We start from the raw sequence: 24,375 nt of genomic DNA on the forward strand, positions 1-24,375 counted from the left end.
GCTACCTATGCTGCGTTGCTTACACTAATACCCCTTTCAGCTATACAACCCGGGAAATTTCCTGCTCAAACTCGGGAATTTCTCCTGTGCAAATTCCCGGGTATATGATCGAGACCCTCCTTTCACACTACAGTGTCTACCCTGGAAATTCCCAGGTAGACCCCTTTCAGACAAGAGCAGGTTTTTTCTGCTTACCTGCCTCTTCTCTGCCATCTGCTCCTCCTAGCCTATCCCCTCTCTGGCTGATGATGATGCCATCATTCAGCTGCCGGAAGCCGGCCAATCATAATGCAGATTTATACTTTTTTTTTTTTAAGTTTCTTTTAATTCTGTGATGGTCCAGCGGGAGTGCGGGTGGCCCCCTATGGCTGGGACCAGTCGGCGGTCTCCAGCGCGGGTGTCCCCGGAGTCCGGCTGGGGTCCTGTGTCGCTTACACAGCGACCGGCATGGCAGGCAGTCCGCTGTGGCAGAGACCCGCCGGTGGGTGTCCACACCGTCCGGCTGGGGTTCTCTGTACACAGCCGGCCAGCGCTGGGGTTGGTGAGCAGCAGCGCTGAGCATCCTATAGGACGCTCTGCACTGTCAACTCCATGTCAAAGCTGCTTGGTGCTGCCCGGGTAGCAACATTCAGACAGAAGCAGGGTAATTTCCCGGGACTTAAGTCCCAGGAAAAACCCTGGTCGATTGAAGGGGCGGCTACCCGGGAACGTGTTCCCGGGTAGGTACCTTTCAGACAGACACGGCTACCCAGGAATTTGGCTGAGGCAGGCCAAATTCCCGGGAATCTCGAGATGTCTGAAAGGGGTATGAGAAGTCTTATATCTGTTTAGTGTGTACCCAGCTTATCTGCAGATCGAGTGATCTGCAGATATATATCTGCAGATGATGGTTGTTCGTACACTGAACAACCATCATCTGTGTTCAGTGTGAAGGAGGGGGCGGGTCCCAGTCCGCCCCCCTCCCCGCTGCTGCCGTACACACTTGCCAATGGACAGATGTCTGTCCATCGGCTGTGCAGCACAGCCAGTGCGATATGGCTGTGAACTAATTGATCAGCCAATATATCTGTCAGTGTGTACCCAGCGTTTTTGTGTGTATGTTGGAGCCACATTAGCTACAGATAGAAAACACTAAGTCCGCTTCCTCTCATGCTGGTTTATTTTATCTAGCTATTATTATATATATATTTTATGTTATGGGTATAATTTCAGTTGCGTGTTACATGTTTAACATTTGGATTTGTTTTCTCTAGGAGATACGAGTCACATCCAATTTGTGCTGACCTCCAGGCTCAAATTCTCCAGTGCTATCAACAGAACCCAAAACAGACCTTGGGCTGTTCTGTATTGGCCAGCCAATACCTGCAGTGTGTCAACAGTGCAAAACAGGTGAGTGTAGCTGCATGACCTGAACTTTGTATATTCACACTTAGGGCGGTATTCAATTAGTTTCGTACCCACGGAAAAGTTTTGCCTGCCGGACTTTTCACAGTTTTCACCGACATCGCGTCTTTTGGGCGTGGAAACTTATCGTGCGCATCCCCGCTATCCGCCATATTCAATTGCAAAACATGCAAAAACGGCCAGCGGCGAATTCAGAACAGGTGGAAAGTGCTGTCGGATTTGGGGAAACCAGCCTGAACCCCCCCCAAAAGATGCACTAACAATGGGGATCAGTGTAGATCTGTCCAAATAGCCCTAATAAAGCTGTTTGGAGTACTTAAGTTATTTATTATTTATTTATTTTATTTATTACCTGTTATATATATAGCGCACACAAATTCTGCAGCGCTTTACAGAGAATATTTGGCCATTCACATCAGTCCCTGCCCCAGTGGAGCTTACAATCTATATTCCCTATCACATGCACACGCACATACGCACTAGGGTTAATTTTGTAGGGAGCCAATTAACCTACCAGTATATTTTTGGAATGTGGGAGGAAACCAGAGCACCTGTAGGAAACCCACGCAAGCTCAGGGAGAATATACCAACTCCACACAGTTAGAGCCGTGGTGGGAATCGAACCCACAACCTCAGTGCTGTGAGGCAGTAATGCTAACCATTACACCGTCTGTGCCATTTCAATAGCCTCTTATTAGCGTATTTGCACAAGTGGTGAAGAATGGCATGAAGCAGTATTTTTTGGTGAAAATAAGTAGTCTTGTCAAATTTGGGGTACTTGAATATGGGTGCTAGCATATCTTAAAGTTTCTAAAGTGAAGTTTTAAAAACGTGAAAAACGCTCCTGCTGCAAGCACCTGCAATCAAAAAAACACCTGACCCATCCTTGCAGACCCCCAAGAAGTGTATTTTGCTAGTTTTTATACTTGTCCCCCCACTTTGTGCTTTTTCGCCCCCAAAAGTAAAATACTTTTTTGGGGTGTTAAGTTTTACCCCGGGTTTTTTTTACACATTTATCCTTTGGGGGGCTGTCCCAAGGGTTCTGAGAGGTTTGCCCACCTTTGCACTCCAAAATAAAAAATATTGCACTTCTTTTCACCTGCTGTTCAGAGGTGAATCTTTTTCGCCTATTACATTGACTTTCCTCGTATGCGAAAACCGGGTGGAATTGAATACGGAGATAAGTTCCAACCTGGCGAAAAGATGCAATCGGTGATAATTTTTTGCTGAAAACGTCTCTTTGCTTCTAATTGAATACGTCCCTTAGTGCGTTATCTTATTTGGTGTTAGTGTGTTACATGAATCCTATTATGTCCTTTACATTCCAGTCTGGAGATTTTTCCAAATTAACAGTTTTTGAGACTTGCTTCTCATTATATTTAGAGATCTCTACAATGTTTGATTCGTGCATTTTCAATAATCTTTGTGATTACTGTCTGAGGCGTGTGTTGCTTTGTTTGATTTGTTTGTTTATTTCCTGGTTTAATCCTAGTACATTGTGTGTATGCCTAAAGAAATCTGTAAATAATGTGAACAAACTATTTTGCAGCTATTGCAAATATTGAAATCGCATTGTCTGAAGATCTGGTGCTTTTTTCATTGTTAGGCACACAAAGGAGATAATGTGCAAGCAACAGGCCATCCTATTGTTCTTGCTCAGAGGATTGTACATTGCACAAAACCCCAGCACTAATAACTGCCCTGATATTTGTCCCAGTTTGAGGAAAACTGTGAGGTATTTCCCCACAGAATCAGTATGATTTACCGCCGGCCGTGAGGCCGTCGGTTCAAATCCCGACAGCTGCAGCCCGGGAAGGGTGAAAATCCAGATCGTTAATTAAGGTAAGTATCGCTAACCTTTCTCCCCCCCCTAACCCTCCCTTAGGGGTGCCTAACCCTACCCTCCCCCCGGGGGTGCCTAACCCTAGCCCCCCTTCCCCTAGCCCAGGGGCGGGGAACCTCCGGCCCGCGGGCCGTATACTGCCCGCAAGGTGATATCATCCGGCCCGGCTGTCTGTCAGAGGCAGCAGCAGAATCAGCATAGTGTAGCGGCTGTCAGCGGCGGCAGGTAGCGCAGCAGGGGGAGAGGGGATGTCAGGATTGTCAGCGGCGGCTGGTAGCACAGCGGGGAGAGGGTGTGTGTGTCGGGGCTGTCATCGGCTATCAGCGGCGGGAGGTAGCGCAGGGGGTGATCAGGGTGTCAGGGCTGTCACTGAGTGCCATTCAGGGCTCTCTTCCCATCAGCGGCGACAGGCAGGCAGCGCACGGGGAGGGAGGGGGAAATCAGGGCTGTCATCTGGCTGCCATTGAGCTGGTTAGTGCAGGGGCGTGCAGGGTCTAACCCTAACAGCGTGGGCAAGCAGGCAGTGGTGGCACAGCAGGGGGTGTGTACAGTCAGTGCTGTCATCAGGCTGGTTAGGACTGAGAGGACCCCAGGGCTGCCTTACCAATCTGCCTGTCACACATCCATAGAGTCTGCCCCTCCAGACTCTGCCTTGCAACATACCAAAGAGAAGCAGTTCCAGCCATCGCATTAAGGGTGAGTTAATAAAGTTTTTAACCAAATATAGGAGGCAAATTTTTAAGTTAATAATTTTGTATGGCCCCCCCATATGATTTTCTAAAAATCCAAATGGCCCTCGGCAGAAAAAAGTTTCCCCATCCCTGCCCTATCCTAACCCTCCCGGGGGGCTGCCTAACCCTAGGACCCCCCCTGGGAGCCCCTAACCTAACCCTCCCCCCACAGGGGCGCCGAGAGGGGTGTGCGGGTACTAATTACCCGGGTCTGGCACCACTCCCCCTCCCTAGATAGCTGCTCGTTTAGACAACTAACCCTATCTTATGGGGAAACTGCAAACCACTTAGAAGCAATCAAAAGGAAAAAATGGAAAGATAACGCTGATAGACAATCATATATTTACATTTATTCAACACACAAATACAAATTCTAAAAACAGAAATAAAGATAGATTTTTTTTAAAAGATAATAACAATGTTGCAATTATAGCACATACATTAGAATAATAGCCATCTTAACTAAATGGGTAAATGCAGGTACCTTATTCTGGTGTGGTTATACAGTTTCAAAGTCCCAAATTTCACAAGGGATATGTCCAGAATTATATAGGTCCCAAGGAACAAGTTATTGCACCTAAAAAAGTGGTCCAAGTCCAATTAAGGAACCAGGTCCCGGTTAATGAATAAGGATCCCAGGGTCTGTATTTTAACTGTGTAGTAGATAGCAATCTAACCACATCAATTTAGGCTCCGTAGATCATATAGCATGTATGTTAAACTGAGTGATTCCACTGCATAGCGTGTAATGTTCTTACCACATAGACCGCTGCTCCGGCAGTATTATAGCAGGCGGATGATAAAACGGCTTGAGGGCCTCCCTGACTGCTGCAGCAACGTAATCACTTTCCAAAGCAGACACTCTAAGTTTATAGAGTGTATAGTGACGCTCTAGGTGTCAGTGGTAATTACCGGCAGGAAGATTATCTCCCTTGGTACCCATGGAGTACGGAGCAATAGATCAATTAAAAAAGCCAAAAAGCAGTATCTTAAAAACCAAAAGATCTGACACAATTAGATTTGTGGGAAACTTTTGCAGAGAATGGCGCAAACGAAAAGATATTATACAAATGCGCTGGCCTGTACTCTTACTTGACAATGATCTTTCAATAAAATTGGATATAAAATCCAGTAGCTGGCGGAGAGTGGCCAATTTACTGGACCAACTTGTGTGGAGTCATTTTATCAGAAACCCACCCAAACAATACATAATGAGAGACTGCTTCCCACATGAAAGTTGTGAGGCCTGCACATACAGTCAGGTCCATAAATATTGGGACATTGACAGAATTTTCAGATTTTGGCTTCTATTCACCACCACAATGGTTTTGAAATGAAACAAACAATATGTGTTTTAACTGCAGACTTTCAGATTTAATTTGAGGGTAATTACATGCAAATCGGGTGAACGGTGTAGGAATTACAACGGTTTCTATATGTGCCTCCCACTTTTTAAGGGGCCAAAAGTAATGGGACAAACATAAACATTCCTAAATCTAACTTTCACTTTTTAATACTTTGTTGCAAATCCTTTGCAGGCAATTACAGCCTGAAGTCTGGAACGCATAGACATCACCAGACGCTGGGTTTCATCCCTGGTGATGCTCTGCCAGGCCTCTACTGCAAATGTCTTCAGTTCCTGCTTATTCTTGGGGCATTTTCCCTTCAGTTTTGTCTTCATCAAGTGTTATGGACCTGACTGTATGTTGTTAAAACTAAGTTAGTGGAGGATAGACATGGGAAACCAATTAAGGTCAACAACTTCATAAACCGGAATGGGTATGAAGTCCCGGCGGCTGAATTTGGGATGCCACTCATCATTCTTCTCCCTCCAAACACGGCGTGTGGAGTTTATACCAAAAAGTTCTATTTTGGTCTCACCTGATTACATGACATTCTCCCAATCCTCCTCTGGATCATCCCCAGGCTGGCAGCCTGAAGGGAGAAGATCCCGACAGGGTAGGTAAGTACCCTATCCCTACCCCTCTCCTCTCCCCACCCTAACCATAACCCTCTCTTAGTGGTGCCTAACCTTAACCAACCCCCTTAGTGCCTAACCCTAACCTCCTCGGGGGTGCCTAACCCTACCCCCTAGGGGGTGCCCAACCCTAACCTTTCCCCAAACGTAACCCAGCTATGCTCCCTAAACCTAACACCCTCCATCCCCCGGGGCTAATGCTAAGGACGTCCCGGACTTACCTCGTTCGGGCTGGCCTCCTTTGGCGTTTTGGCGTCGGGATTAAGAGAGGCGTCAGTGTTTCAACACCTATCTTAAGTTCCTTGTTGGGATTCCGATGTCGGTATTGAGACCTGCGGCCATAACTACATCCCCCATAATGACATAGGGTTATATGCTGCATAACATGCAGCTGTAACCTGAAATACGCGGGAATGACAACTTGACCACTTAAGACTAGGATCCTGGAGCACATTGGTACAATTAGAAACACGGCTGCAGATCTTTCCAACATGAAGAAATTAACCATGGTAGCAAGACACTTTCACTCACAACACCCTAATATGCATAAAGACATTAAACCCTTTGGCTAGGAGAGAATTTGTTTGGGTATCAGAGTTGAATGGACTTTCAAATTGGGATCACTTGCACCTAATGGACTTAATGAATTTATCAACTATAGTGTATTTTTACCAAACTAAATGTATTCCTTTACAAAACACAGCTACTGTATCACAAAATACATTTGTGCTACAGTAGCTCTTTCTGTGATTGGATCAGATTGACTAGCCTTCGCTCCCCACTTGAACAGCTTAGCCTTGGGCATCCTTGACTGTGTCGCTGGTTCACTGGTGGCACTTCCTTGGACCTATTTTGGTAGGTACTAACCAATGCATACCGGGAACACCCTACAAGACCTGCCATTTTTGGAGATGCTCTGACTAATGGTGCATACACACGGTCAGATTTTCTGTCAGATCTGAATGATAACGATTTAAAAAATAATTCATATCTGAAAGAATATCTGACATGTGAGCCTGCAACGATGAACGATGCGCGTTCCCGCTTGTCCGATAACGATATATGACGTCTGATGTGTTTGCAGTCAGATTTGGACAATTCCATTCATTTTAATACAGTCTAAAATCGTTCAATCATTCAAATCGTTGGTTAAATGGTTCAAATCGTTCATCTGACATATCTGACTGTGCACCATAAGGGGGGTATTTATAAAAGACTGGAGAGAGAAAAAATGTGGAGAGATAAAGCACTAACCACCCAGCTTCTAACTTACATTTTACAAGCTGTGTTTGAAAAATTACAGTTAGGAGCTGATTGGTTAATACTTTTTCTCTCACAATTTTATCTCTCAACAAGCTTTAGTACATAGACCCCTTAGTTGTCTAGCCATCACAAACCCTTGTCAAAGTCGCTCAGATCCTTATGCTTACCCATTTTTCCTGCTATCAACACATCAGTTTCAAAAACTGACCACTCACTTGCTGCCTAATATGTCTCACCCCTTGACAGGTGCCAGTGTAACAAGATAATCAATGTTACTTCACCTTTCAGTGGTTTTAATATTATGACTGCTGGGTGTATATATAAGAGCAGAGTAAAGATCCAAAGTAGAACTAGGTGACATAAACTACGTGAAATATACCAAAATTACATACACAAAAATATATATATAAAAAAACAGTCAGGTCATCGTTTTGAAAAACCTGCACTTACCACATGAGAGGTCCACCTAAGAGCTGACACCCGTAAGGGTGTAGGTGGCAGATGACATCTATCCTTCTGTACTGGGGCAGGTTTACAAAAAGTTGGTTGTTTTATATATTTTTACATCTGTTGATATACCAAAAATAAAATATTCAGGTATAAAAATCATGGGCTGCCATAGGGCTTTTATTTTATGAATAATATCCAAAATATAAATGGTGATTTGAAGAGTAACTAGAAGGTTGTGTTTGACCAACAGCTAATATTGCAATAAATCCAACTAAGTGGTGGAAATTTCTCCAGTTCAATTAATATTCAAAGTTGTAGCACACCAAAGGTACCCCTTCTCTTCCATTTTTATTTATAGGTCCTCATCTAGAAGAAGTCCACCTAATTGGTGTAGCTGCATCGGTGTAGGCGCGATATTATTAAGTACCAACTTATGCTGCATTTTTGGACAATAAAGGAGACAAACAGAGTACAATTATAACAGAGGCAAAATGTACTGGTTTGGGCATCGACTCTAACTTTTTAAATAATTTGACAGGCCCTTCCATATGTTTGAAAAAGTGCTATGCATAGACCTGAATGGTGGAAGCACAAATAATGGGGGATGATGGAGCACCCACATATTTGGCTCCTATAGGAGTTGGAAGCAGGTTGACAGTGTTTAGTGTGTGTGTGGGGGGGGTTCTAGTTAAACTGTCATTATGCATGTCCTGTTTTATAGCATACTTTACACACAAAAAATTTGTAAAGTATTAACAATGTTAATGACTAATTACATTGTCATTAGAAACTGCTGACAGTGCTTTCTCAGTTTCTATCTGCACTGTATGTTGTCTAAAACATCTGTGTATTGACGTTTATACAGTATGCCAGAATGAAATATGAACTTCTATGCACAGAAATAGTGATTCAGTTATGCTGAAAATCAAGGGTTTGGAACACCATAGGCCAGGAAGATTAGACATTTTGCTGCTGCCAAGGTAGTATATTTCACATACATAGTCCTGTCAGCACAAGTCCTACAGTATGTCCAGGTGTTTAGATCCCACTTATTATATAAACACTTCCAGGAAATCAAGTGGTGGTGGGGGATTATAGTAAAAGGTAAATATTTCAAAAATAATCTTTAACAAAGATGATGTCACATACTTTTTTAAAGCTCAAGAAATGCATCATTGAGAGGTGACTTTATTATGAAAAGTACTAGGTCTCATCTGTAAGAAGTAGCAATAAAATCTGGCTTGATATAGTCATTTCAGCATTTTTATAAACTAAGGCAAGTTTGTCAGTTCTATGAGACTCCTGTGGAAATCACCAATGGAAGCATTTAATCTTAACATTTCACTCTCCTTATAATTCGGGTAACTTTGGTGCCTGTCACACAAGTGTCTTATAGCACCACATAAGGAGCAATGGAAATGGAAAGGCAGATATTAAAATAGTATGAATTGTTTGTGCCTTTTTTTTTTTTTTTTTTAGTCCAAAACTAAAAATGGAAAGCATTGGTAAATGAAACAAAAAATGTCACTTACCTGTGTATCCCATCTCGTGTATGTAAAACCGCTATTAATTGGCGGCCAGTCTATGCCATGTGCGGGCACCTGGCCATCAACTCATTTGTCGGATCCAGATCAATGGAAAGATAAGTAACACATGTGCACCACTACACTACAGAAAATTTAGAGGGCGATTAGAGGAACATCAAATTACAAAAAAATAATGAACAAATTGTTATTATATTGAAGTGGCACATAATTATGTTATATGATAACTTATGGAGGCACTATTTTTTATTAATATTATGGGTCAAATATAATTATAAACAATTATTGGAAGCGCTCACTGATACCTGTTATAAGAGAGTCTTAGATGGTGTAGGTAATGGAATGCGTACGTAGAAAAATATTGGTATCTAAAATTGTTTGTTTGCAAATAAGTAAGCAAAAAGGTAAAAACTGAAACATTATATTAATAGTACTAGTAATAATAAGTGGGTGTTGACATGAGAATATAATGAAGTATACCCAATCACTTTCTCACCCATGGAGAGTGTGACAAAGCTGTAGAAAATGTCTTTGCCAAATGGTTTTGATCTTGCCATTACCATACCATATGTGATTAAAAACATCACAGGAGTATTATATTACTTCTCTAAAGGGGTCACATTATTATTTATTTAATGGAGACACAGTATTGTGTTTTTACTTGTACAAAGTTATTTATGTACTATGGGGAGGGTAGGTGTTCGTTTTAATTTCATCTAGGTTTTGAAGGCAAGATAGCTAAAACTGACAGCAGTTTGAGCTATCTTGCCTATCAAATCACCTATTTTTTCTGCTGTTTTGGTGGTGGATTTTCAGTGGTTTGCAAAACCGCTGCTTGATAAATTTGTTGGTTTGTATTCTTCATACGTACAAAAATTGTGCTACTTTTTCCTCAATTTTGTGTCTTTAGCTGGGTAGACACTTAAACTGTACCATACATGCCTACTCTCCCGGAAGTCGCGGGAGGCTCCCGATTTTTCCGGTATCCCCCCGCACGCCCAGCAGAGTTAGGCACTTTCCCGCATTCCTTCCTAGTGAAGTGGGGAGAATTTCCATGGCGATCGCAGGTCTCCGAGTAGGGGGCGGTGCTTAAAAGACGCAATTCCACAAGAATCGCATCAATTGGCCCCACCCCTATTTAAATATGCGCTAATCACTGCAATTTTCCACAAGGGACTGGGCTTAATTATGTGACACATTAGGTCCCGCCCCCCATCTTCGCCCATCTGCTTCTCTCGGAGAGGAAAAAACAAGTAGGTAAGTGTGACTTATACAATCATCGGGCCGATTACCCGATATTGGCTGATCGGGCCAATAATTGTATAGGTGTGAATGCAGGAGCATTAGCCAATGAACTGCTTAAAACGCTCCTTCAAACGGTTGGATCAGGAAGTCACATCTTGTGTGCAGCTTAATATACAAGCTTCAGTTTGCTCGTATTGTACTAGGTTTTAGGATTAGTGTTTTGGCATGGCTAAGTAGCAAAGTCCATGCCGCAAATTGAGGATAGTTGTATGTGAACACATATTTACTTGATGAACTAATCTGTGCATGATTAAAGAAATCCTGAAAACATAATTGTTGTGGGGATTGGAGTTGAATGCTAGAATTAATTTTTTAATTTAATGTTTCCCTTTTTTTTTTAACGTTTTACGATGTTTATATCAAGGAGGACAGATGGGTGTATAGCAGTCTTTCCAAACCTGGGTGCCATGACACCCACTTGTAGGGGTGCCTCGAGTTAGTGGTCCAGTACCAAATAAAATTATTTTTAGTCCGTGTGATAGGCAAAACCAGTGCTAATGGCTGCCAATTAAAAAAAAAATATGTGGACAGAAAGGAAGGAGGTAGGAAGGCCCTGTTCGCAAGCTTACAATCTATAGGGAAATAGGCATTGATACACAAGGATAGGTGCTATATATTGCAATTTGGTCCAGCCAGACTGCAGAGTTTATTGGTGGGCTGCATGATCCAGTCACACAGGAATGTCGGACAAATGTCAGGATGATGTGAAAGAAAGACAGTGTGTGAGGTTACCCTACCCAGCTAAGCTTTGTTAGATCACTTATAGTTGCTGAACATTTCTGTAATTTTCCTGTAATATTTACTGTATTTATTGTGTTGGGGTGTAAATAATATTTACTTCCTGCCCAAAGTCGTTGTTAATTGGAGACTGATGTAGCCCCATAACTGATATGGTAATGCTTTAAGACCAAAGATTTTGATATTTATGAACATTTACATAGCGCCAGCAAATTTTGTTGTACTTTACAGTTGGGATCAAAACAATAATAAAACAATGCTGGTAAATAAAAGACAGAAAGAAGTAGGAGGACACTGCTTGTAAGCTTGCTATATATATGGAAATAAGAATTAAATACATGAGGAAAAGAGATACGTATTGCAAATTGGTTCAGCTATATTGCATTGGTTTTTTGTAGGTTGTATGATCCAGTCACACAGCAATGTTGGCTTAGAGTCGGCGTGTTGTGAGAGTGTAGAAAGAGAACATATGTAAAGTTATATGTATACTGAGTAGATGGGAGGATATTGGGCCTGATTCAGAGTTGTACGCTATACTCATCGCTGCTGCATCTTTGCACACAGCAACGATGAGAAAATATTCTAATGCTGCACGAGGTGTCTGAGGGCAAAATACACCCCTGACAGCATCTCAGATCCGAGTATTGCATCAAAAGACGCAGCCTGAGATCACCATTGTGACCATCGACCGTGATGGTCGCAGCCATCGGCCGTCTGAGTAAGCTTAGGCAGAATGACCGCCAGAATGATTTAACTGGAACCAGAAAATCTGCATCAATAGACAACCTTGGCCTTGCCACTCCCAGAAAACTGGGGCAACATGCCCCGTTTTTGGGAATGATGGCCGTCCCAGCCCATTTCCCTCCCCCAAATGGCTGCAGCATGTCAGTCATGCTGCGACTTAGGGGCACTGCGAGCAGATAGAGACCTGCACATGCGCAAATCTCTAACAGTCAGACTTATGCAAACCATCTTACAATTTTAAATCAGGCCTATTGGGTAGAACACAGTGGCGTAAGTTCATCCCAGACGCCCGGAGACAAGTGATAATATAGTGTCCCCCACCCGTCACAGCCGCTGACACTTTAATGTAGCATTTCGCATTCAATTACACCCGCAGTTGCACACAGAATATAGGCATGCCATGGGGGAGTGAGACAGAGAGCTGTGGGTGAGGGGGGCACTAGACGTGTCACAGTGGCAAAAGTAGCTACTGAGGAGCAGCAACACCAATGAGTGGGGACAGGCTATAGATAGGCAGAGGCGGCAGCTGATGGTCTGATACTGAGTTTTCCACTAGTGTATAGTGGCTTCTCAGGTGCCAGGAAGAGGTGACATTTATTGGACGTCCATGATGGTACACTCCGGGTACATAGTTACAGCCCTAAGTGGGGTGAATATATTGTGGGCAATGGAGTAGGTGCCCCTTCAGTGCTGGAGCCCAGCGGCTGGCGCCTCCATTGTCTCCCAAAGTTCTGCCCCTGATAGAACAACTTATGGAGGCCATGTGGGTGGTTCTAGAATATCATCACAAACATAGAAATGGAGTGCACTTTTATTTGCATTAGCACAACATTATATTAAAACCTAACCTTTAATTTGCTATTTATTAATAAACAAATAATTACATCAAAATTCAGTGAAATAAAATTTGTAAAGATCAGTGGTTAAAGATTAAAATAAAGGCTATGATTTGTCTCTGTGTTCCGATTTATTATTATTGTGCTACACTTATAGAGTGCTAGATGTTCATTTTATTGTTTCTGTTATATATAATGTTATATATAACCGTTACATGTAGGTATAGATATCAATTTATCTATGTTTTTGGAATAAACTTATCACCATATACAACATATGTGATACAGGTTGAGTCTCCCATATCCAAAATGCTTGTGACCAAGGGTATTTTGGATATCGGATCGTTCCGTACTTTGGAATATTTGCATACCATATTGAAATGTCTTATGAATAGGGCCCAAATCTAAACACAGAATGGATGTATTACACAGCCTGAAGGTAATTTTATACAATATTTTCAATAATTTTGTGGCTCAAACAAAGTTTGTGTGCATACATGAAATGTATTTGTTTCATATACACCTTATACACACAGCCTATAGGTCATTTTATACTTTATTTTTAATAATTGTGTCCCTTAAACAAAGTTTGTGTATTTTGAGCCATCAAAAATCAAAGGTTTCACTATCTCAGTCAAGCTAAAAATATTCCTTATTTCGGAATATTTGGATAGCGGAGACACAACCTGTAACCACCTTCATATTGCTAATACTATCATAGTTAATTGTGTTGAAGATTATCTACATTAACTGATATGTGTATAAAAATAAACAATATATGGGGTCCCCATGTAGTTATGTCTATTCCAATTCACTGGTATTTATTTTCGCTGCATGGTGAAGTCTAGATATATAAAACAAGAAACACAATACTATAAAATAAAATGAAAACAGAATGTGATAATATATGCTATATTCAATAAACACAATATGAGATAAATACACTATTTTAGGAATTTAATATTTGATTTTTGATGAAGATATCACAAGAGGTGGTATTTGTTATAGGTTATGGATTTCATTTCACATGGATATATAATTGATGAATACACAATGTTTATTAATAACACATTTCACTAAATAAATTATTATAATAAGAATTAGATAAGATATATACACTTCGTATGATATAATCATATACACTAGGTTAGATATTAGGATTTATTAAATATGGTTTATGTAACACTATATTTTTACTTATTACTTGGGCTTTTATTATTTAAGTGGTAAGGGTAGGATAAATCACAGGGTAAAGCAAATCCTTTTAATTTGAATTTAATTTATTTATATTAATATGTAATGTAATGTGGGTATGTATTCACTGCACTTCAATATAGAAGAGTAATATTTATATAGGTTATATAATGAATATATAAATTGATCACTCTGGTTAGTGAATAATTTATAGGTAATATTTTATTAGATTAGTTAGTAATAAATTAAATATATTGATATACTTTAATATCTACACAAATAGGACATTATAATAAGTGTAATTTATACAAAATTTATGATTAAATTGATTAAATGTGAAATAAATGATAATTATTATGTGGATACAACTATTCAATAATAAATTATATGGAGATTTTAAGTATTTATAAATAATTAAAATATATAAATAATAAAATATTGCAATAATGAACTTGTATAATACTTATATCAGTTAATTGATAAACTGCAATTTAGATCTGGATATGTTTGATTATGAATAATAGCAATAGTTGGAATCATGATTACATATTATACATACAGTCATGTGCATAAATATTGGGACATTGACAGAATTTTCATATTTTGGCCTCTATTCACCACCACAATGGCTTTGAAATTAAACAAACAAGATGTGCTTTAACTGCAGACTTTCAGATTTAATTTGAGGGCAATTACAGCCAAATCAGGTGAACAGTGTAGGAATTACAACGGTTTCTATATGTGCCTCCCAATTTTTAAGGGGCCAAAAGTAATGGGACTATCAACTCAAAAGCTATTTCATGGATAGGTGTGGGCTATTCCCTCGTTATTTCATTATCAATTAAGCAGGTAAAAGGTCTGCAGTTGATTCTAAAAGGTCTGGAGTTGATTTGCATTTGGAATGAGTTGCTGTCGACTCTTAATATGAGATCCAAAGAGCTGTCACTATCAGTGAAGCAAGCCATCATTAGGCTGAAAAATCAAAACAAACCCATCAGAGAGATGGCAAAAACATTAGGTGTGGCCAAATCAACTGTTTGGAACATTCTTAAAAAGAAAGAATGCATCGGAGAGCTCAGCAACACCAAAAGACCCGGAAGACCACGGAAAACAACTGTGGTGTATGACAGAAGAATTATTTCCCTGGTGAAGAAAAACACCTTCACAACAATTGGCCAAATCAAGAACATTCTCCAGGAGGTAGGTGTATATGTGTCAAAGTCAACAATCAAGAGATGACTTCACAAGAGTGAATATAGAGGGTTCACCACAAGATGTAAACCATTGGTGAGCCACAAAAACAGGAAGACCAGATTAGAGTTTGCCAAACAACATCTAAAAAACCCATTACAGTTCTGGAACAACATCCTACGGACAGATGAGACAAAGATCAAATTGTACCAGAGTGATGGGAAGAGAAGAGTATGGAGAAGGAAAGGAACTGATCATGATCCAAAACATACCACCTCATCAGTGAAGCATGGTGGTGGTAGTGTCATGGCGTGGGCATGTATGGCTGCCAATGGAACTGGTTCCCTTGTATTTATTGATGATGTGACTGCTGACAAAAGCAGCAGAATGAATTCTGAAGTGTTTTGGGCAATATTATATGCGCATATTCAGTCAAATACTTCAGAACTCATTGGACGGCGCTTCACAGTGCAGATGGACAATGACCCGAAGCATACTGCAAAAGCAACCAAAGAGTTTTTTTAAGGCTAAAAAATGGAATGTTATGCAATGGCCAAGTCAATCCCCTGACCTGAATCCGATTGAGCATGCATTTCACTTGATGAAGACAAAACTGAAGGGAAAATGCCCCAAAAACAAGCAGGAAGTGAAGACATTTGCAGTAGAGGCCTGGCAAAGCATCACCAGGGATGAAACCCAGCGTCTGGTGATGTCTATGCGTTCCTGACTTCAGGCTGTAATTGCCTGCAAAGGATTTGCAACAAAGTATTAAAAAGTGAAAGTTAGATTTAGGATTGTTTAGTTTGTCCCATTACTTTTGGCCCCTTAAAAAGTGGGAGGCACATATAGAAACCGTTGTAATTCCTACACCGTTCACCTGATTTGGATGTAATTACCCTCAAATAAAATCTGAAAGTCTGCAGTTAAAGCACATCTTGTTTGTTTCATTTCAAAGCCATTGTGGTGGTGAATAGAGGCCAAAATATGAAAATTCTGTCAATGTCCCAATATTTATGCACCTGACTGTACATCAATTTATGTCAATCAAAGCAAAACATAATGGTAGACATGGTGACCATTCAGGAGAGGTGAGATTCTAATTTTCAAATGAATACTGAGAGGGGATTGAAGAGTTAACATATAAAAGAACCTGGAGATGTATCGGTCGGCTTCCCTATTTGAAAAAGCTACAGCGAAATGCGCGTCCATATATGACAAGACATTTTGTGAGAAGTATATGCATAAATAGGGAGTATATTGCAAAAGCTTGTACTGATGTTTCCCCTTTGGTACAACCTTTCATTTTTGTTTCTAGAATATGATAAGCTTGCCTGAAGAGGCGAGGTTTTGTGCGAGGGAGGACATTCCACAGAGCGGGTGTAGCCCAGCAAAATTCCTCTAATACCCCTTTCAAACATAAGCAAAAACCCAGGAATTTGCTGGGCCACGGCGAGTCATCTCAGGTACTGCTCATGTCTGAAAGGGTCTGATTCGGGTGACAGTCACTTGGGTCCGCGATCTTACAGTCGACCAGGGTTATTCCCGGGACTTGCAACCCGTGCCCCAGCTAATGTGTGAAAGGCATAACCCTGGGTTATGCCTAAAAGGGATTGACGGGCACAGTAACGCTTGGAGATGACATCTCCAAGCATCCACTGTTAGACGGAAAACCAGGGTCACTGGAAGACCCGGGTCCGATGTGAAGGGTGACGACACAGGAATAAGCTGAATCCATCATCCTGGTGTGTGTGTGGGGGGGGGGGGGGGTTGTTAAGTACTGAAACCCTGGCTTCAACCCGTTTTCAGTGTCCAGGATCCGAGTTGTGTTAAGGCCGAGTTTAATGTCAGAAAGGTATATAACTGTGAATGGGAACATGTAATGAGTGTGGATAAAAGATGCAGATCTTGTAATTAGTTAGATATAAGTAATTCATTACAGAACAGTGGGAATTAGTGACAATAGCTTACATGGATTTTGGCAAGACTTTTGATTGTTAATTCAGTACATTAATATGGGCTTGGGGGTTAATCAAAAGAGGGTAGGATAATCTATGTATTATAGGGAGAAAGAAAAAAATCCCCAAATCCAACAAAACAGGTGTTTTTGCAGATGTTATGAATTCTCCCTATGTAAGAATACTACCAGCAGGTGATAGCTTATGTCGGCTACCTCTGGTAAATGCCTCCCTATACGAAGCACAGAGAAACCTATTTTAGAAGGATTATCACTATTGCTATCTGAGTATATGCGATAGCATTGGGTGGTAATGAAGTAAATGCATTATTAATAAAATAAAACCTATTTTAAAACGTAAATCTATCAATCAAATATTTTTTTTTTATTAAAAAAAATTTGTAACTTATTCCACTGCGCAAGCCGGCTCCGGTAGACACAGAATGTCCCAAGACTGGCTGGCTAAGCCAGTATCACAGACCACCTACGCTCATCTCTCAGCTGACCCAGTAGACTTTTCTTGTAAACTCTGTGTGTGTGTGTGTGTATATCAACCTCTTAATGCTCCGTCCTGTTTGTTTAATGTGTTCGTTATGCTTATTATGTTTGTTCTGAAGGGAAGATATATGTTATTGCATATACTGTAACACATGGCTTTGCCATAGGAAGTATTCAGGGCATGTAAATGTAAGCTAATGCATTTAGGGCAGAAAAATCCAAATGTAAAATATAAGATGAATGACAATGCAATACCAACAGCAAAAAAGATAATGGAGCAAGGACTTATGATAAACTATATAAGAATAAGCCAACTTTACAGTAGAATATTGACATACTGGAAGCTTAATGCAGAAATGGTTTAGATTGTAGGAGGTATACATTTGACCTTGTGTACAGTTCTGTAGCATTTGTTTTCGAAGAAAATAGAAACAAATTATAGAAAGGCTACGGAAAAGGTGCAAGGGTATTGGACACTTAAGAAAGTAGTACATTCTAGAGCAGAGGTGGGCAATAAGCGTCCCTCCAGCTGTTTTTGAACTACACATCCCAGCATGCCTTGCAACAGTTTTAGCATGATTAATTAGCAAACTGTGGCAGGGCATGCTGGGATGTGTAGTTCTACAACAGCTGGGGGGCCGCTTATTGCCCACCCTTACTCTAGAGGGAATAAAGGAAAACTTTATTTTCATCAATGATAAAGTGCACCCTATTGTTAGCCATGAATGACTATTATTATATAATAGTATTAATTATAATATAATAAATTATTATAAAATAATAGTAATAAAAAATACAATTGTTATGGTGAACACGTAATTTCAACCTTGTGTTGATCACAGAATTGATTTACCCAGGAGCCCACGTAGTTTAAAGTTACTGCGGGTGTCTTACATTTGGGAGTCATTTTTGTTGTGGTCAGTGGTTGCACACCATTCTGCTGGCTCCTAAAGCTAGGTACACACTATGCAATTATTGGGCCAGTTTGCCAATAATCGGGTGATCACCCTCATATATTGTATCATTTTAGCGTTTCACCAACAAAACAGTTAGAAAACATCTACAAACGCATTCCTTCGATTATCTGATGTGATGGTCAAGACCGAAAATCTCGGCCTCAATTTCCTGATATGGAGAAATGTGTGTGCATTCTCAATAATCTGCATTATGTTCTCCTGTCACTATGTCATCCTCATTGTGGGCGGACATATGTAAAATCCGTGTAGTGTGGCTGAAATTCTGTAGCTTCTCATAAAAAATTGCATAGTGTGTAGCACAGATATTGGGGCTTTCAATATGCCGATAAATGGCCCTGTTTGCCGTCCCAATAAAAACAAAAATAAATCACAGTGTGTACCTAGCTTTAGTTCTGCATTAATTTATCCACCCCTGATCTATCTGTAGAGCTGGTTGCACAAATGGCGAATTTTCATGTATCTGATTATTTACTGATTTTATTAAAAACTTACCAAGTGTGACTTTATTTTTCCTCTCTTATTTTTTTTTTTCAGAGCATGCTTGGAAGAGGTGGGTAGGACTTATGTGCCTTCCAAACAACTCGAACTGCAATTCATGTCAGAGGAACATCGGAACTAATTTTAATTTGAGGCTATAACTAGATGATCACAGAAGACAACAAAGAGAAGTCTCTTGTACACACGACCCTTCTAACAATGACTACTAATACAGTAGTAGCAACCTATTCTGTCTGTTTAAGGAGCACGACACTGTGCGAGTTTTATATACACTAATAGTATTTACTGTAAATTTCCTTCCACTGTATAAAAAGTGTTTTGTTTATATAAAAAATTGATTTACCTCTAAATTTAAATTATGTTCCTGATACCTCATTTAACAAATTGCAGCTATATTCTTGTATCCTGTTGTACTGGACAGTTACATACTGTATCAACTTTGTGTACTGACCACTATTTTAAGCCTGGATTCCTAATAAAAATTTATTTTCTGAATGACAACCTACAGCTAGAGTCTTTGTTGTTTGTTTTTGTATTGTTTTTCTGTACTGTAAGACATCATTAGATCATATTGACTAATGCTATCTATACTAATAATAAAGTTGTAATGTTGGGAGGTAGTTGAAATCGCAACAGCCTGGATGCAGGTGCTCACAATGCCTGTGCCGGAATCATGACACCAGTCAGTATCCCGATCGTCGACATCCCGACAATAAGTAGTGGGGTTAGGGTTAGGCATTGGGGGGGGGTAGGATAGGGCTAGGCACTAGGGGAGAGGTTAGAGATAGGCTGCGGGGTGGGAGGGTTACGGGTAGGGTTAGGACACTTATCGACAGGTGTCAGTATCCTAACCCTGTTGGGATACCGGCGTTGGGATTCTGACCACCGGGATCCTGAGCACCAGCATCCCGTACCTAACCTGTTAATGGTTGTGTCTGTATATAGAATTTTTGGGGAGAAATGTACTCCTTGGGACTGTGTATGAACTATGGACACACAATTTTTTTTTTTTTTTTTATCTGTCCGTTCCAGCATCACGCAAAAACTACGGTATGGATTTACATTGCGTTTTCAATATTGCTTGACACTTGCGTGCAGTGTGCAGGCTTCTCAAGCCCAAAATGATGTGTATAAATATCTTTTTTTGGGGACAAATATACTTTTAAGGACTGTTTATGAACTATGGAGACAAAACATTTTTTTATCGGAATTTGAACAGGCTCCTCTAGTCAAAAATGACTATGTATATAAATATATATGTACAATATATACATATATAGCACACCTCAAATGCAAACACTTATATATGTATACATATAGAAATATATATCTCAAGATCAATTTCACAGGAAAATCCAACTGTATATTAAGCACTAATCAGGCAGCTTATTTTGACTCATGAAGTTGCAGTATACATGTCAAATCAGTAGATGGCGCACCAAGACAAATACTACAAATACATAGAGTTGCAAAAGTTGGTATTTCGATCATGCTTCTTGAGAACTTGACTACGCTGAAGTTATGCAACGGAACCAGACTTAGTCACTGCTCTACAGAGGAACCTTAATTCCACAGATTCTAACAGGACCTGGCGCAGGTGAGACTATGTTTATACCACGTATAGCCCTTATCTCCAGCAATTTTACTTTTCAGTTCAAGAGCCTGCAGTTTCCTTCTGTGTCTGCTTTGTTATGACGATCAACAAGTTGCAAGGACAAACGCTCTGGGCTATAGGTGTACATCTCAAGACCGGCTGCTTCTCCAATGGGCCACTTTACCGAGCTTGCTCACAAGTTAATAGCCCCAAGAATCTTTTTGTGTTAATCCCCGAAGGAAAAACTACAAATATTGTTTACAAAAACATTTTGTGATCAATATCTACTATATAAAAAAGACATCACAATATTAGATGAAACTACTGTCTTTGTAAATTAGTTCCGCTGAGCAATAACAGACATCCACATGAGTGAAGCTGTGGGCAAATGCTAGTTCAGAATAAACTAATATGCAGTCTTTGCTATACCATTTCCCCTGTACAAGGTATATAGCTTTTGTAATCTTTACTTGGGTGTTCTGCAATGCTGCATTCTGTTGATGGAATTACACGTAAAGATTATGAATGCAACACCTGTATGAAAGGGAGAGTCAACAAATGATTGATTGATTGAAACAAAATTCTGGGAATAATGTAATTTCTACTTCAGGGTCCATAGGGTATCCACAGGATACCTTGGGTATAGGTGATGACGTAAGGCATCGGGCACCATAGAGTTAAGTTTTCAGCCTCCCAGGATGCACTAGGTTACCCTCCTATACCCCGCCCTCAAGCCAAGGAATCCCAGTTTCGTTGGTGCCCGGCTCGGAGTCGGAGCACCTGTTTAGAGGGGGGCTAAGGATAGCCCCTGAAGTTTTCTTCAAGGCAGCTGTGGCTGCCCATCTGGAAGTACAGCATGGACAGTCACTACTGACGTCCATGCTGTCTTCCCTACACCCCCGTCGGTACCAGAACGCCGGTACTGATCCGGGGATGCTGGTTAGCATCTGGGGTCACAGCTAGTGGTGACCCCAGATGTTTTGGACCATAGCCGGATTGAAGGGGGGCATCAGGTAAGCAGCGGGGTCCCGCGGTGGGTCCCCGCTGAAACATGGTCCAGAGTCCTCAGACAGGGGGCTCCCTGGGGACTGGCTGCAGCGTGGAGCCAGGTAACAAACCTGTGCTACTAACCCCCTGGGACAGCGGACCGGGACAGCGGACCGCGGCTGAGCGGTAGCACTGCGGCGTCCCAGGGGTTAATTGCATGCCAGGGGAGCGCGCCTTCCCTGTAAACAGCCGGTGCCTCCCCCGCTGCACACAGCCCTCTCTGCACCTGCCGATTGGCCCTGTGGCAGCGCTCCTCCCCCAGGCCGGCCTCCTCTCTGCTTCTTGGTGGCCATCTTTACAGAAGCATGGTGAACGCTGCTGGAAGCTGCTGATCGGTGGCTTCGTTGTCTGGGTCCCCCGGCATACCTCTCCGTTGGAACAGGTCTGTGTATGCAGCGCTGTGTCCTACCAGGCTCTGTGTCTGCGTAGTTGAGGAACAGCGCTGATAGTGCAGGGATTAATTTCTTTGCATTGTATGTGACTGCTGCTAGCGTCTGCTGCCTGTACTTTCACTTTCTACTGTCAGCCTTTTCACTGTCCCTGCTCTTCTGCTAAAGCCCTTGCGGTGCGGTGATTGCAGGGCAGTTTTCCCACTATACTAACGAGTATCAGTGAGAGGGGTCACATACTTGCCATCATGTCTGAGAGTGATTTTCCTCTCCAGCTTCTGTGTACTACCTGCAAGGTACCAATAGCGGAGGGGGAGGGTAACGCGGAGGGGCTATGTCGGCAGTGTTTTTTATTGGCGCGACCAATTACTGTCACGGCTCCTGTACAGGAACCGCCCTGGGCTTGTTTCGCCAAAGCGCTTACAACCCTAGTGGGCCTGTTAGCTCCGCAACCTGCGTTCTCTCAGATGGGATTGTCCCAGCAGTCAGTGGTGTCGTCACCCATGCAGGGGTTCCCAAGACAACTGATGGTACCCCACAGTCTCCCTATTTCCCCTCCTCAGGTCTCTCAGGAGCCTGCGTGGGTTAATTCCCTGACGAGTTCTGTACAGCATTTGTCGGACGTGTTACAAGGGGAGCCTGTGTTGTGGCCTCACAAGCGGCTGGTGGCGTCTCTGTCTGCTCCTTATGAGGATGACGACGGGATGTCTGATGATGGGGAGATTCTGGATCTTTCTGACCCAGAACCTCTCCGTACTAAAGAGTCGGATGCTAAGTCTAAGGTTTATATTCCTGGCCTTATTCGTGCAGTCCGCACAGCTTTAGTTATTGAGGATGATGATCCTCCGGTGTCAAGTCCAAATATGCCTTTTTCAAGGATATTAAGGGTGACGCCACAGTGTTTCCCCTTTCGGGTCAGTTAGTAGACCATTTAGAGGAGGCGTGGAAACATCCTGGCAAACGGTATCAGCCTCAAAGACGTTTAGCGGTGGCTTATCCGTTTGCGGACAATTATTTCTCTAAGTGGGAATCACCTTCCCAGGTGGATTCTCATGTGACACGCCTAGTCCGATGTGCCACATTGCCCATGCCCTCCATATCCTCTTTGGAGGATGCTACGGACCGTAAGGTGGAAATCTGCCTAAAGTCCATTTATTCCCTTGCGGGGGGGGGGCATCCAGACCGGCTATGGCCGTATGTTGGGTAGCCAGAGCTATGGAGCGCTGGGCTGATAGTTTGGAGGCGTCTTTGGATTCCGACTGCTCGGCTGAACAGTCCGAGTTGATAGGCAACCTCCGGGATTCGGCCACTTACATCAATGAAGCGGCCTTGGATATTAGTACCCTCACGTCTCGCATTTCTTCGGCAGCTGTTGCTGCTCGTTGCACCTTTTGGTTGCGATCCTGGAAGGCGGACGCTGATTCCAAAAAGGGATTGGAGGCTTTGCCCTTTAATGGAGAAGTCCTATTTGGTCCAGATCTGGACAAAATTGTGGCCACGCTGGCGGCATCCAAGTCTGCATGTCTCCCATCTGCTGCTGTCCCTTCCAGTTCGGGTACGTCGTCCTTTCGGCCTTAGAGGGCCCAGGGTAGGCCTAAAGCACAGTCCTTTCCCCGACAGGCTGGGCCCAAGAAATCGGCCAAGCCCAGGAAACAGGCCTGGAGTACCAGACGTCCGGCCCCTAAGTCTGATGACAAGCCTGCGGCCTGACGGTCCGGGCCTCCCTGTGGGGGATCCCAAAGTGGGAGGCCGTCTGCTGCAGTTCGCCCAGTATTGGTCGGCAACTACGACAGACACTTGGGTTCACGAGGTGGTTTCTCACAGGTATGCCCTCTCCTTTCGGCACAGGCCCGCATCCCGATTCTTCACCACGGTTCTTCCCTTAGACCAGAACAAAGCCAGGGAACTGCGGAAGGTTTTGCACACTATGCTCCAGGCTGGAGTTATAGTGCCTGTTCCATTCTCCCAGAGGGGCCAGGGTTTCTATTCCAATCTATTTTTGGTGCAGAAACCCAATGGGTCGTACCGTCCGATTCTCAGCCTCAAGGCCCTCAACAAGTCCTTGCGGGTGCCACGGTTTCGGTCCATCATTCTGGCGCTCGAACCTGGGGATTACATGGTGTCGTTGGACATACACAGGACACTTACCTGCATGTCCCTATTCTTTTGCGTCACCAACAGTTCCTCAGGTTTGCAA

General features: G+C 42.2%; 1 protein-coding gene across 1 annotated transcript in view; it reads left to right on the plus strand.

Moving 5' to 3' along the window:
• CHCHD3 (coiled-coil-helix-coiled-coil-helix domain containing 3) overlaps window positions 1-19,653 on the plus strand; it is a 344,018-nt gene extending 324,365 nt beyond the window's left edge. Inside the window, exons 7-8 of the mRNA XM_088468894.1 lie at window positions 1,254-1,389; window positions 19,185-19,653. Of these exons, the coding sequence (XP_088325020.1) occupies window positions 1,254-1,389; window positions 19,185-19,208 (160 nt within the window). The 3' untranslated portion in view covers window positions 19,209-19,653. The remainder of the gene's footprint in view (window positions 1-1,253; window positions 1,390-19,184) is intronic.
• The last annotated feature ends 4,722 nt before the right edge of the window (window positions 19,654-24,375 follow it).

Source organism: Taudactylus pleione, unplaced genomic scaffold (genome assembly GCF_031769625.1).
Source record: "Taudactylus pleione unplaced genomic scaffold, aTauple2 ptg000086l, whole genome shotgun sequence".
NCBI lineage: Eukaryota > Metazoa > Chordata > Amphibia > Anura > Myobatrachidae > Taudactylus > Taudactylus pleione.